Raw genomic sequence first — 16,454 nt, forward strand, 5'->3', positions numbered from 1 at the left:
CAATTAAAGACTACAGCTTTTCACAACACAGGGGAAAAGCATCTTAGAGATTGAACAAAACCTCATGGACGGACAGTCAGTTGGGTCCTCAAAGGAAAACAGAATTGTTGACAGACTGAGAATTAATTAATTCTTTGCCTATCCTTAATAGGAAATATTTTTCTTTTTTTTTTTTTATCCTCACCCGAGGACATTTTTCTACTTTTTGTTCAGATAGAATAGGAGGGAGAGAAAGAGAGAGAGAAACATCGATGTGAAAGGGACACATTGAGTGGCTGCCTCCCGCATGACCCAACCAGGGCAGGGGACAAACTGCAACTGAAGTACGTGCCCTTAGTGGGAACCGAACCAGGGTCTCTTTGGACCACAGGCCGACGCTCTAACTGCTGAGCCAAACGGGCCAGGGCGGAAATTTTTTTCTTAAATTGCCTTATGAAATAGGGCCAATTCTAATGTTTAATTAGAGTTAATTTATTAGTGTAATATAAAAACTACTTTTAGAATAAAACCTGGATTTTGACATGTTTGCTTTGAGTTTCAGAAGACTTGCCCTAAAAACACTGGGGAGTTTGGGACCAAAAGTACAACAAATACCTAATGTACCAGAAGACTGGAGAATAGGATGCTCGAGGGAGCCTGAAAAATGACAAATAAGTGGATTTATTATAATACTAGAATAATTCATGTTGGAAAAAATAGGATCAAGAACACTTAAAGATTATCCATCAGGTTTCAGCAAGGGTCTGTCATGTCCGACAAATGTATTCAGGCTCTTTGCCCTAATAAAATAAATGAGAAAGCCATTAAGAAATTAGAGAATGTATTCTACTTACACTTTCATAAATTTTTTGTCCAATTTCATTTTAGAGACCTTCTAAAGTTGTACTAGTCTTGAATTTTATTTATTTTTTTATCAGTTTTTACTATAGATCCAAAACATACAGGCTGTGGGTAAAGAAGACTCTCCTTGAAGTAGAAAGAGAGGCAGTTTTTAGGATCGGCAGCTGCTGTATTTAATGTCACTACCAAAGATCTTGAGGAGAGGTTTCAGCTGGTCTCCAAGTTTACAGCTAACATTAAATGACTCTGGGTAGCAAAAATGCCAAGCCAATGGCGCCAGTCTATTAGGAAGTCTGTGAATGGGCAGAATAATGGCATATCAGCTTTATTATGGCAAAGTGCAATGCAGTAAATTTAGAAAAATGTTTAACAATCTAAATGGAGAATGAAGACTATGAAGTCTTCAGCTTTGACCAACGAGAAAATTATTTTTCCTAATGAACTTGTTTTAGTCCATCAAAAAAGTCAACTAATGACATGAAGGAAAAAGAGAAGAATGAGAAGGAGAAGGAAGAGGGAACATATTACACATAATTATACATGATTTATATGATACATGGTATATCATTTAATTACACACACATGCATACATATACATGTATATGTATATACAGAGAGAGAGAGAACAGTATTTGTTTAAAAAGATGATGTATCCCTCTGAGGTGCTCTCCATAGTTCTTGTCATTAAACCTCAATGATGTCATTGAAAAGACTCACGGAAAAGAACAGCAGGAAGGAGGGAAAATGATAGGTAGAAGAAGATAGATGGAGAGGGTGCAAGGTGGTTAGATGACAGATTTTACAATTAAAAAGGCAAACGTGGTCTTTCAGAAAAGAAGGCATGGCCAAAATTTAAAAATGAAATTAAACAGCATAGATTAGACTGAGCTCTCTTCACCAAAATACAGGGAGGTTCCATTGAACACGAGTAAGGTATAGAAACATAAACTAAAAGATGTTAGGTCAGAATTGGTGCAGGTAAGTGAATTCCAAGAGGGATTGCACAATGCATAGAGAGATACCTATCTAGAGGTCCATGAAGAGAAATTGGCATGTGTTTTCTGATCTTCATTCATGATTATTAAAGGAGAATAATCAGAAAGTACAACAATTAATTAATCAGGGCCCTTAACCCTGTTCCTACATTCTTGTTATTACAAGTAAATCATAAGGAATTAAGTGAGAAGATTCATGTTGGATGTGGATCAATATGTGGCCAACTGAATGTTCCACTTCTGTGATAGTCCATCACACCAGGCCATCGTTTTTTTGCCTTTCTGATTTTATAACTATAAATTTCCTTTATAACAGCATAAACCCCTAGGGGAAAAATAACTTAAAAGATATACTAAATCTCTGTTATTAGTTTCCTTTAAAACCCATGTCAAATGCAGTGGTAACCTAGCAACATTAGAGAAGTTAAAAACCCAGCTGTCGCTCTCATATTTTTGTACTTGAAAGAACTTTTGTAATGGAAACATACTTTGTGAAGTGATTTGTTCAAAGCTATTTCTCCAATTTAAGCATTTAGTTTGTCCTGCCTTTTCTGAAGCCAGTATGCATAGTGGTTACAGCTGAGTGTAAACTGTGGCAATGTTTCTCTTACAGGTTTACCAGCACTAGTAGTGGCCACCTCAGTAGGCTTCACCAGGACGAAAGGATATGGCACTGATCACTAGTAAGTCCATCCACAGTGATAAGTCACGTTTGTAGTTGAGTAAATCATCAACGTGCTTCATTAGTCTTGGTTGGCACCCCTGACGGCTTATATTCTGTCATTGAGTCATCAGCAATGGTAGAAATGGCATTAGTGAGGAATGAAGCAAGGTGGTTTAAATGCACAAAGGTTAGGAAATAAAGGCTGCAGCACTGTTGGGGATCCTTATTTCAATTTCCCACTTCTTCACGAGCCCACTGTATTTGATTTTTAAAATACTTCCATACGTACTTTACATGTTCAATCTCTAACACGTTTTTAAAGAACTAGATAAGTCTTGACATGTTTACTTTTTAGAATACAATTCTGATCTGAGCTTTTAATTTCGTTGATGATAATATATATTGGTATCAACCAAGTTTTGTCATGTTAGTTCAATTGTTGTTGCTTCATTAGGGTAATTCATGCTGAAATTTACAGAAGAGTGGAAGCAATAGAATCCAGATTAGGAATTTCCAGGGTTATGAAAGAAATGAGAAGGGAGAAAAAGGGTATGATATCAGCCCATCCTAATCATAGCAGTAACACTGATAAATTCTATGGCAGAATCTATGTCAAGTTTATAGTTAATATTTTAAATGTAAAACAATGCCCTTGCATATTTTACTAGATTTCTTTTGTTTCCAGTTGAGGAGGCAATTGAGAAATAGGAAAGAGATGTACATCTTATTAGAAGAATAAGTTTTAAAGTGAGGTGTTCTGTTTAACTGTCTTTAAGTTGGAGATAAGAATCACTGCTAATTAGGCCGTCTGGTGAGTTCACCTAAATTGAATTCTGCCAAGAGACATCACTTCACTTGTTCATCCAAAAGAAACTTCCAAAGAATTTAAAGAGCTTGTGTTATCAGGGCACTTGTTTTTCTTATGCAATTTGTAATATTAAAAAAAAAAAATTTTAAAAGCCGTCCTTGATAGCATATGCTGTAGAGCATTGCTACCTACAGCACTGTTTCCCTTTGACAACTGAGTGGCTCCTTTGGTGTAAATCCAGTATTTCAAAGGATTGTAATGGGGTTAGGGAAAGGAGGAGGATTATGGATGATATGACTCCAACTTTCAAGTAGCTTTTGGTTAAAACCAAATACAGTACAATGAGTAATGTTGTCACTTTGAAGATTAATGTACACAAACATATTGTCAAAATTTAGTGGCGCACTCAGAAACAGAAAACTGAAGGTTTCTATCAGGCCAAGGGCTTTTTCTCCAGGTATTTTATTTTAAAAATTAATATTAAATTGTCAACCTCAAAGTAGAATTTTATCTGTCTGGTGTATGGCAAAAAACAAACAAACAAAATCAGTAACTAAATGCAGACTTTGAATACTCACATGGACACACCTTTGTGTTATGAATGTGTGTGTGTATATATATATACACTTCCTAGATTTAAAAAGTTAATTGAGGTGTAATTTACACATAGTAATATTTACCCTATTAGGTTTAGAATTCTATTAGTTTTAAAAAATGCCAAAGTCATTTAACCACCACCACAACTAATATGAGTTTATTGTTAGAACAGATAGAAAGCACATATTATTAAATTGTTGTTAATTTTGAAGGCAGTGTGCCAATGCTGTGGACTGAATTGGTGGGTGAAATGGTAGGCAAGACCCTTTGCCTCAGCAGTGACAAATCTGCCCCTCATACTCTCCTCACTGGACTCTCCTGGATTCTAAATGTGCAGACAAACAGAGGTTAGGAAATAAAGGCTGCAGCACTATTCGGAATCCTGATGTCCCAGTTCTTCGTGCCACCTTGCAAGGCCTCCAGTGGCCCTGTGCTGTGAGAACAAATGTATGAATGTTTTTATGTAAATGGGTTACCATGTCCCTCTCTATGCAAACCCACATCTCTTGGTGAATTTAATAATCCAAAGTTTACCTTTAGTGAATTTTCTTAGTAGTTTGGGGAAGTAAAACTAGAAGAAGTAAAAAGCATGCTAACTGTAAATTATCCATTTGCTGTGTGATGGCCTTTCCATCAGTTTCTCCCAGTATCTCAGTGGCCTCAAGGAGGACTGGGTAAATGGCATGTCTAAAACTCGAAAAACACACTGTTCTTGCTTAAAAGGATATTTGAAAGATTCTATAATGGATATAAAGCAGCACTTTACGAAACTTCACCTTTGTACTGAAAGTCAATATAAAAATCTCACTGCAAGAGTAATTTGTCTAAAATGTTTTAACTGCCTCAAAATCAGGCCTTAGAAAAGTTGTTGTTGTTGTTGTTTGTTTGTTTGTTTTCCAGGAGAGGTATATAGTATTTCTCACTGATGAATTGCTCCACTTTTAGCTTCTTCCGCATCTTCTATGCATTTTTTTTTTCATATTAGAAACCTTTGAAACATGCCAAAATGCCAAGGCTAAGTGCATAATGCAAGTTATATGTATCATACTTCCATCGTTTAACACTTATCACTAATTTTTGTTAGTTTCTATCTGATACTATTTTCAGCTGCTGGCTCTCTCTGGAGGGAGGACTGCTCTACGCGTTCGTCGGACCTGCAGCGGCCGTCGTCCTGGTAAACGTTGAAATCAGCTCAGTTTGTTTTCTTAGCAAAGAAAGACCACTTTGTTTTCATTAGAGTGACAGTTTTGTATATGTGGTGTAGAAATTTCAAAGTTCAATGAATTATTAATGAAATGTGAATATCAACTGCCATTCAGTCCTTTATTACTCTACAATATTCTTATTTTGAAGACTGAAGAATATAAAATGTGCGGGTGTGGGATTCCTCCTACAGTAATTTCTTATGTGCAAAGATGTCTACATTTTAATAAATTCTTTTTTAACGTATAGAATTTTATCATCTAAGGTCATTTCACCTTTATACTATTCTATATGATCTACATAGTTATTAAGATTTCTTAATCTTAAAACTGCTGCTGCCATCAAGTATCAAGAAGAAAATAGGCATCCTTGTGTCAAGGTTTCCCAACCTCAGTCTGCAGATATTTTGGACCTGTTTCTTTGTTGTGAGTGCTGTCCTGTGTATTTTAGGATGTTCAGCAGCATCCCTGGCTTCTACCTGCTAGATTCCAGTAGCACCCTCCAGTTGTAACAATCAGAAATATCCGTAGACATTTGCCAATGTTTCCCCCTGTTGAGAACCCCACCATGTGTTGTGCATAAGAATTTTTTTTTATTTCTTTTTGGAATCCCAAAATAATTCCTGCATGTTTAATTATAGGAGTGAAAGTTTTCTACAATGTGCTGTTCTCTCTCTGAATTTATTTATCACAAATAATTCTTGTCCATTAAATCTTTGGAAAAATGTAAGCGAGTCAAGAAATGATCTGAATTAAATACAAAGATCCGTATTGCTATGCAATTAGATTGCTAATTCAAAAATTACCCTTGAACAACTCATTCAGTAAACTGGAAGCTAGCATCATCTTTCTTAATGAATCTATGTGACTTTTCTTCCTTTGGAGTTTCCTCTCCTCTAAACTATAACTGAGAGCAGAAACTATTAATATTTCACAAGAGGAATAAAATCTAAGCTTGAGTGCTAAAGCATAGGGAAACTGAAACTATTAGATACATTTTTGTCTGCTGCATTGAGTTTTTATTTAATCACTTGAATTATTTCCCTAAATCACTAAGTTAATATACATATAAGCCTAAAATGAAAAAAAAAAAAGAAGAATATGTGTATAATTAAAAGACCAAAGTACGGTTTGTGGAGTGACGATGAATCTCCTCATGATTAAATTGGAGATTAACAGAATCCATAAAATACACTTTTTCTCTTAGCTGGAATAATGAGAAGTAGATCAGTCTCTTGATTAAATGTCATTTTGTCAGGAAACTGTGAAGAATGACACCTCCTACGTCCCTACCTAACAGGTGCTTTGGATCTTCCTTACACCAGCAATTAAACAGAATTCAACTTTATATTTCATCTGGCCAACGTGTATTGAGGGAAGCGAAATTTTGGTTTTTCTTAACTAGTCATCTTGCTTGTGAAAAACAAATTTCAATGTAGCCTTCACCTTTTTGCGTTGGGAGAGCACCAAGATTCTGTTGCTCGGCGAGGGTAAGGGGTAGGAAGGCAAAAACATGATGTTTTCCCCTTGATTATCTTGGTTTCAGCATTGGACTGGATTCCTTTATCAGGAAGTGTGAGTGGATTCAAGAACCTTGGGTGCTCATCACAGTGAGCTGCTATAAATAGACCACAGCGATCTCTGCAGCTTTTTACAATTTTGCTTGAGAGAGAAAATGTGTATAATTTCATCTCACCTGTATTTCAATCCTCTCAAGTGGAGTAAGAGTCTTAGAAAATGCTGAGAAGTATTCAGTAGCGCACATTATCAGAAGTGGTATTAGTGTCCACCTTTTAAAGGATTGTGATGGGTTGACCAGGCTTTCCTCTTTGTCTGGAACAGCATGATGCATCAAAAGGCTGCCACCCCATGGGAGAAATAGGAATTCAGGTGTTCTGTTCTGCCTGCTGAGGGCAAAGGCAGGTCTTAGCACCTTTGGCTGCCATAGCTCACTCAGGCCTCACACTGTGAGACTCAAAGTCTTCTGATTCTCAGGCATAGGGTAAAACCCATTTAGCCAATTGATTTTATTCAGGGGTGACTTAGAAAGAATGCCCGATTGGCATAGTATGGCGCCATTTAAAAGTTAGGCAATTGACTGTTAAATTTCTCAGTCTTAACTGCAAAACATGGAAATTAAATGTACCTAACGTACTTTAAAACTTCAAAGTAACACACCAACTGTTCTGTTGTTCCGTGTTCCTTTATCCACTTAAACGTATTTGAGAAGTGCTTCCTGTCACTACTGCTGTGAGTCTTTCATTCTGTGGTGGTTGTAAATTAATAAAAGAGGGCTTTTAGGAGAAACAGGGACCTGATTCCCTTCGGTATCATTGAAAGGTCAACCTTTGTTTCTGTTTGACAGGTCAACATGGTGATTGGCATTTTGGTATTTAATAAACTTGTTTCCAGAGATGGGATCCTAGATAAAAAGCTCAAACACAGAGCCGGGTAAGCTGCAATTGGTGGGTTTTGAAGGTTCTTTACCAGTGAATCCCACACCCCAATTCCAGATCATCGTAAACTGCATCTGACTGTGCCATGAATTTTGTTCTTAATGAACAAATGTGTCTGGTAGAGTCTGCCATCCAAGTTTCCACTGCAGTATTTTCTTAAGTAAGGTAGCCAAAATCTAAAAATGAAAAAGATTATTAAGAAAATGTGGGTTTGTGCGTATAGCCTGTTTGTAAGGTAAGAAGATTAAATGTGAAGGCTAGACTTAAAATACTTGTCCTAGGTGAGGGTTTTCAAAGCCAGCTAGTTTTGGTCACAAAGGACAGGCGAGTAGGTTGAACATAATGTGAGTATGAGACCCAACTGAATTGGGACAAGCGAACCTAAGTAGGGCAAAATAGTGCATATTCTTTGATTAATCATATATATCAGGAAAGTTTTCAAAATAATCATTTATGAAACACTATTCTTGTCATGTATTCCCATTCTATATGACCTTTTCACTATAACCCCCTAAGAAGAGTTATTCATACATTTTACTTGCACATTTTAGCTATTTATGAAATTTAGAAAAGCATTTTAATGTTACTATAATATCATATCTAATAACATTTCATAAACAGATTGATAGCAGCTTTTTAAGTTTATATCGTCATTTCATAAAAATTCATAAAAGCTTGAATGAAATATGAATGCCTTTGAATTTCCTTTTGCATCTTTTATAAAGTTTATAGCTTGTTCCTTTCTGTTTACTATACCTTCATTCAAAACTTACCCTACAATTGTTCTAATTTCTTTAATAATTCATGCTAGTATTTGATAGTTGTAGTATTTGATGGCAAACTGGTGAGAATTTTAGGTACTTTGTGTTTTTACAATCTATGTAGTGATTTATAAGATAGTTCAGGTATTTCCCCCCCAGTAAAATAACAGGTTTAATGGTTTTCAGTATAAAAATTTGATATCGTTCATATCAAACATTAGAACCGCAGTGGTGTGATAAAAACATCACTGGAGGCTCCTTTCTGAAGGGAGACTCACTTCCCTTTTAGAGACTTTTAGTTCACTTTGGATGAGTCTCCACAGCATCTTTAAATAGGCAGACTTGAACCTGTACAGACACTAGCTTTCTATATTATTTGAACTTGAGTTTTTCACATTATTGCTCTTGATCGTCTGCCACATATGGTTGGAATTAGAGCCATTGCTTCTCCAGTCATTTCTGTCTAGATTAATGGTGTAAGAATGAATTGATCATACCAAGTACTGGATACAGAAACTCAATTCTGCCACTACTGGTATAAACTTGTATATATGTGTTTCTTTTTTTAATTAGGGAGATAGGGAAGTTAGTGGTTAGAGTAAAGCTTTGAAGTAAAGAAAGAAAAAGCCGTGCTCAACATCCACCTCTGCAATTCACTAGCCGTTACTTAGTGGGCATGTTACTTAATCTTTCTGCACTAAGTTTTCTCACCTATAAAATGGGGATAATGACTCCTGACAGAGCATATGAAATATAATGCATGTATGTACGCATAACCAATGGACATGGACAACAAAGCTGGGGACAGGGCGGGGGTGGGGTGGGGAGGAGGGTGTCAATGGGGTAAAAAAGGAGGAACATCTGTAACAAAAATTAAAAAAGAAATATAATGCATGTAAAGCATTCATTAAGTATCTAGTATATAGTAAGCGTACTCTCAACAAACAGTGGCTATTGCTATGATGAGTGAAATGAGGAAGCCAAGCTGGGCAGGTTGTTTTCAAAGGACCCTGACTTCTGTCCAGCATGCTTTCATGATTCCACCATTCATGCTACTGAGGTCAGAAAAATAGATGAGGCCATCAGCATGAGTATAATGCTAAGAGTATATGAAATTTGCAGTGAGTAGTTTTCTCATTTATTTTATATGTGATATCCACTTTGATTCACATAGCTCTTTGTAAGAGATAACACGTTTTGGAGAAATGACCACATTGTCACATTATGAGTTTAGAAATTAGCCATTTCAATCCACATATCAATTTGAACACTGCTATCTCTAAAAATATGAGAAGTGACATCTGTTTCCCCAAAAAGCTGAGTCCATCAATATTTTCTGGTGCAAGGGCCAGTGCTGGAGAAATGGAAATGGTATTAAAAGCAGAATACTACTTATTGTCCAAAGCAGAAAAACACTGATAACAACTTAATGACTCTAGGTTTAAAAAACGTTCTCTGTAATATAAAATGCTGTTTGAGCTTACGTATACACAAATTGAAACTTGCTCTCTACTCCCAACTGTGATTGGAAGAAGCTTTTTAGAAGATAGGAGTATTTGAAGCTAATTTTACTTTGCAGGGAAAGCACTTTGGGCAGTCATAAAAGCTTCCGTGAAAACAAACAATCAGAATTAACTAAAGAAACATTGAGCAGGAAGCTAATTGATTAACTTAACAATTGATCTTCCTAATTGTGAATATTGACCACTTCAGGTAGTTTGAATACACATATATATTAAGCATTTCTTTTGAAACATTATTATTAAGAATCAAATATGGTACTAAGACATTCCTCCTTCCTTTTTAAAAAATGTCTTTGTCCCCTTTCTTCTTTTTATGATCAATTATTAGAAACTGCCTAGAATATAGCTTATGTTCAATAAATATTTAAAACAAATGGGTGAATGACTATTCAATAAATAATACAATAGCTTGACAAGTTTTATAATACCCAAACTATATTCAATTTTTCTAATACATAGAATATATTTTCAAAGTATTTCATTTTCTCTCTCTCACTGCAGAGTGATATTTTTTTTTATCTACTATACATGTTAAACAGCTTTACCTCATCTATCTGGAATGAAGGGGCTGCTGTACCAGGGCCTTGTACAAATCTCATGAGATTTTTCCAAGAGAGGAAGCACATTTTCTTTCCAGGGAATTTTTTATAGTATTAAAAAAACCAATTAGACCAAAAAATATATTTTTCTAAGAAAATAAGAAAATTGGGTGCGGAACCAGAACGTGTAGACTTCAAGATCCCCCAGGACTAGACAGAACCTAGAGAGGATAGTGAAATGACCCGTGTTCACACTCTGGTGCTTGAGTGGATGCTGGTTACATCTGGACTTAGGGGAAACTCAGTTTTTCTTAAACTATTAGCACTGGTTTTATAAATGCATACTTTCCCTAATAGAAATGAGATTTTATTTTCCATTGCAGCAACTCAATTTAGTATCTCGATTCTGTGTTCTTCATAATACATTTATTTCCACAGTGGCCATGCAAACTAGGAAAAAATATTAGATTTCTCTCTGGGAAATCTATCTGTCCTTTGCTCCATTCACATCTAATAATTGCATTCAAAAGGTGTCCAACTAGTTCATGTCAAGCATAGTTTTCAACAGATGGCTCTAAGGAAAGTATGTGTCTCAAAACTCAAAGAGAAATCAGCATTTTGAATACTGTCTTAAAATACATTTTTAGAGAACCCCATACTTACTCAAATTATTTTTTTTTTCAGGGCTAAAATACTTATATTGTATACTAAAATTATTTTTAATAATTTTTGGTTTTTCAATTTTATTTTAGAACCTTAGAGGCATGGCATCCTTAAAGTTGCAAAAGATAGGCACATCCGTGTTTGAAGCACAAATACCACATAGCCTGTCTTCTGTGATAAAAAAAAAAAACAATAAATGACTAAGGCATGCCTTTTACCATTAATCTAGTGGGACAAAACAAGATTGAAGACCCTCAAATGAATAGTTAGGGAAGTAGTGTTTATTCCTGTTGGTTCATCAGAATAATATAGGGAACTTTAAAAAATAGTGATACCACCCTGGACGGGTGGTTCAGTTGGTTAGAGCATTGTCCTATACACCAAAAAGGTTGTGGGTTGTATTCCCAACACTGATCGATGTTTCTCTCTCACATCAATTTTTTTTCTCTCTCTCTCTCAACATATCCTTGGGTGAGGATTAAGAAAACAAAACAACAACAAAAAAAACAACCTTTTTTTTTTTTTTAATTTAAAAAATACTGATGCCTGGTTCCCATTAAATTAGAGTTTTGGAATTGAGTATATGCATATAATATTCAGCCCCTGTGGAGAATTCTGGCCTAGTTATTCATTTCAAACACACTGGCATGCCCATTGAGATATGCATGAACCACAGTGGAATGACTATTGGTTACCTATTATTTTGAAAACTTTAGACCAATGTGGCTAGTACATCTGTCCTGGGTTGAACCAGTAAAGGGAATGATAGAATTATATTCCCCATCCACACATTTAACTCTGAAAGCTTTGATTTTTCTCATGGGGTCTACAGATCAATCGCCTTACTTAAGAGCTTTCAGATTTATTATCCCATCCAAGCACTATTCACAAATGAGTGCACTTCTTTACAAGACACCAGACTTTCTGAATTATGAGCCTCTTATGATTTTTCTGTTCTGCCACTTTTATTACACACATGGTAATGTAAGTCCACTATAATATTAAGACAAAAAACCTACTGGGCAGACATATTTTAGACATAAACACCTGTGGGAACAGATGAGAGGAGTGTACCACAGAAAATTATTTCAAAGTGTTTTGAATTTTGAGTCAAGTAATTTTTTTTTCCCTGAGAGAATTATGTTCTAATAAACCAGTCATTTTTCAAGGACTCTTTTCTAAAGCAAAATATGTATAAAGTATAAATATGTAGTGTGATTTTGCATCTATGACATAGATTGAAGATGAATTATCTGAATCCAAATTTTTCTGCAAAATTCTTTAGACTAGAAGAGACCATGTAAATGTTATTAGATGGTGTCTATGACAAAATGTTTAGAAAGAATATTTTGAACTTAATGATTATGTTAAATGTGTGTTATTAAAGCAGAAAGCTAGCACTTTTTTTATCAACTAATATTTTATCAGCCCCTATATTCAGGTCATTCTAAAATATAGATAATACACCGGTGCTATAAGAATTTTCAAAATATAAATATTTTGATTCAAAGGCTATATCTTCCACAAATGACTCAAGACCTAAAATAGATATATTCCTCTCTATTAGACATATAGAGTTCTGATAGACATATTTACATTTCAAAAGGTTTTAACTGATATGTGCCTTTTGGAAATGATGGTGACAATCTTTGAACCTGGGAGTCCTTACTTGTTTATCAGGGGTCTGAGTAAAAGGTTTTTACTGTATGTCTACACAAACGCATGCTTATGTGTAACTCAGTGTATTGGGTGACTTTGGTATGTAGACACAGGGGCCACTGATGGTGTAAGTGATGGAAATGTGCTTTGCATGCAACAGTGGCCCAAATTATTTAAAGGTAAACATTGTCCTACAAAAATAATGTGTAGTGTAAATGCATCTTTAAAACAACCTAGAACATTCCTTTTTGATATATTTTTCTGCATGAAATCGTATTTAAAAGCTAACTTGCAGCAGCAACATTTTTTTTTGTGACAATTCAATATTTTGTTCTTTTTGTGGGTGTTCTGTTTGTTTGCAGTCAGATGAGTGAGCCCCATAGCGGTTTGACGCTCAAATGTGCCAAGTGTGGAGTAGTTTCAACAACAGCTTTGTCAGCCACCACCGCCAGTAACGCCATGTTAGTCCCAATCATTTACATCTTCTTGTTACAAATCTTTTACAGTGCATGTGAGAAAATGCTATGATGGAAAAAAATATCTATCTTTGCTAATATTCGCGCTAAGAGCATACTTAAATATTTATAATTGGCAACGGCCTTTATAACTATTGTGGGGTTGTCTATAAAAAAAAAAAAATAAGTAAAACTATCAAACGTTTATCTGCGTTGTGGTTTCCAAGTTAATGGTCTTGGTGCCACATAAAAGAATGCTCTGTGGACCGGGGGTTCGGTTATCGCCTGGGGGGTGACGTGCGACTGGGTGATGGTGCCTCCTCTGTCTCAACAGGGCATCTCTTTGGAGCTCCTGTGTGGTGCTGCCCCTTTTGGCTCTGACGTGGATGTCTGCAGTCCTGGCCATGACAGACAAACGCTCCATATTGTTTCAAATACTTTTTGCCGTGTTTGATTCATTGCAAGGCTTCGTGATCGTCATGGTCCACTGCATTCTCCGGAGAGAGGTGAGCAATGTAATTCTTGTAAGAGAGACAAATGATGCTTACAAGGGTGTTTTCCTTGTTAACAAACATCTTCTCTAAAGACAGTCATTGGGGAGTCAAAGCTAAAATGAAGTTTTAAGGCAACGTATAAGAGGGCTCATTGGACTCTAAGAATGATGGATTGAAACAGATGGGACTGTGCCAGGGAAAACAGAGCTGCCAAGAATCAGGGAGAGTGGATGCAACAGAAGCTACGATGGAGTCGCAGGTATAGATAAGTCTGTTAGAAAAACTGGTGGGTAAGAGTAAGACGTCATGTCTGCAAAAGGTACAGTTGTGAACATGATGCATTAATATTTCTTAAACCCATTCCCTAACGTGGCATATCCCCAGTTCTCATACTTAACTAATTTACTTTTAGATGGAAATGTTGAAGATTAATGAACAGTCCTTTGGTTTCTATACCAAATTGAGGATTAGGTTACTAAAAATGAATAATTTAGATATGGATGTTTATGCTCAGAAAAAAAAACAAAACAAAACATAATAGAGCATATTAAGTAGTAATTGTCCCCAAGAACTGTAGGTCTATATTTATAACATTTCCCCGGGACATGATTGAGGTTATTGTCAGCAGTGAGGGGAAGAAGTGATCCTTCAAAGCTGAGGCACTAACTTGCACCAAAACCATCCAGAACAGTGATAGATTTCAGCCTTGAGTTGTTGAAGGATAAAATATTATTTCCCAACTGGTGCAAAAATTATTCTGAGTGCTTGTAAGCACAAACACAGTGTTTACAAGGTTCATGAATCACTGTAGCATTTACTTTGGGGATGGTGGTGACTGAAACACACAGTGACACAGTGCCATACTAATAATTTTGAGAAAACTGTCCAAGCTGTCATTTTGCATTAATCTATCTTGTTTGAAAATTTTATTATGATGCGCACATTGTCAAAAGACACATGTGTATTTGAGTATACACCACATCGTTTTTACAGTGATGCGTGAAGATAATCACAGGTTTTTACCTCACTTACCAGATGGGGAGAACAATATTTCTGAGCTACTTTAACATGATACAGATGTCAGCAATAAACCCACATGTGTATTCTAAGAACATTATATGATGAAAACAGAAAAATGGTGACTTCACATTGCAAAGAGAAAGTATTTAATCATTTTAAAAATTTGATTTAGTTCACAGTTGCCAAGCATACTATTACCTCATCACAAATTTCTGCCTAGAATATCAGCATTAAAAATCTTCCAAGTATCAAATTTTTTTATAGATCAGAGTTAAGTAAAATTTAAAAGGAAATCGAAAAATTTAGGGCTCTGTTGTTCTCCAACTATAACTGTCATACAAGCCTTTTTTATTCATGTTATCTCTAATATGTTTAGGTAACAAATTGTTCTGAGTAGACACATGATATGAATTTTTGATTGATGATTAAGGATGAACAGTGGGTTTTGAGCAAGATACAGGATATATCTGCATGCAGTTTTTGGGAGATATTAATACTTTAGGTGTCAAAGAGGAGAAAAGTTTCCCATCTATACGTCTCTTTTTTCTTCAGAAATAAACTTTCTAGGTAGCCTTAGGCTATGATCAAAATATTCAGGTTTTAAAGTGACAGATATTTTTGATGGCTTGTTATCAAATTTTTGCTGCTTATACAAAAAAATATTTGGCACAAAAATTTATTTCCATCAGAACTTTTTTATACTTGCTAATTGGACTAATAGCTGTCAAAACATGATTTAAGGATAATTAAATTAAGTCATAATAAATGCTTCTGCTAAAGTAGGTGTCTGTAAATACATTTTCTTTATTAATTGGGAATAAAAATATGTTTTTTATTGGTCCTGTTATTGTCGCATTTGCAATGATTAGTTAAAACTGAATAATTTTATAGCTGATAAATTACTAGCAGAGTGTCATAATTTGCTTTCATTCCAACACTGAAATAAAAAAATTGCATATTCAATATTCTTGCATTGACCCTAAAAATACCCTGTAAATACACAGAGTAGATTTCAGTTATAGGGCAAGTCTCTTTCATAATTCCTCAGAGGAAGTTGTTCTGAAAAAACAAATTAATCTTCTTTAGATTTTATAAATTCCAGAGACCTCATCATAGGCCTCATTTGGTTCACAGAATTCTTTTTGACCTTCTAAATGTATATTGCCTGACCCTAGCAATGGGTCTATCTCATATCGCCTGTGATTACACTGCCCTGACACTAACCACAGCCCAGGAGAAGAGAAGCATCTTTCCACATCCTCAGTGTCTCCTATGAGCAAAACATTCCACAAAAATATACCAAAGCAAATGAAATAAGGAGCTACCTGTAAAATATTAGGTAATGACTCCTATCAATTCATGTACTTGATAATGCTATAGAAGATCCTAAGGATACAGTGCTATTTTGACAGCTATTTTTTTTTCACTGTAAAATATTTTCTTCACAATAATTCAACATAATTTGTATAGATTTTTCTTTCTTAAAAGTGTATAAACAATGTAAGAAATAGTTCCTTCAATTTAGAGACTGGATAACAGATTGCATATTTCTGTGTGTTTTTGATACACACGAACATAATTTGGTTGTTTTTAGTCTTTAGTGATTGTTCCAATATAAATTCAAAAGGCTTTACCCATATTTACTTTTGCAATCTTCCTGTGAAAGAGGTGGATGTACACAAGAGAGGAACACAGTCTTGCAATTTTAGGAGAAAAGAAATGAAATACTATAACTGTGCCATTTTAAATGTGATGTGTATGGGGCTTAATTTATTTTA

At 35.2% G+C, this 16,454-nt stretch overlaps 1 protein-coding gene across 2 annotated transcripts in view; it reads left to right on the plus strand.

Annotated features, from left to right (window-relative positions):
* ADGRB3 (adhesion G protein-coupled receptor B3) overlaps positions 1–16,454 on the plus strand; it is a 689,955-nt gene that overhangs the window by 632,602 nt on the left and 40,899 nt on the right. For both annotated transcript variants that reach the window (XM_036248276.1, XM_036248277.1), the window contains 5 exons: positions 2,449–2,518; positions 5,012–5,078; positions 7,472–7,557; positions 13,070–13,168; positions 13,497–13,668. In XM_036248276.1, coding sequence (XP_036104169.1) covers positions 2,449–2,518; positions 5,012–5,078; positions 7,472–7,557; positions 13,070–13,168; positions 13,497–13,668 — 494 coding nt within the window. The remainder of the gene's footprint in view (positions 1–2,448; positions 2,519–5,011; positions 5,079–7,471; positions 7,558–13,069; positions 13,169–13,496; positions 13,669–16,454) is intronic.

This window comes from Molossus molossus, unplaced genomic scaffold (assembly GCF_014108415.1).
Source record: "Molossus molossus isolate mMolMol1 unplaced genomic scaffold, mMolMol1.p scaffold_m16_p_8, whole genome shotgun sequence".
Taxonomy (NCBI): domain Eukaryota; kingdom Metazoa; phylum Chordata; class Mammalia; order Chiroptera; family Molossidae; genus Molossus; species Molossus molossus.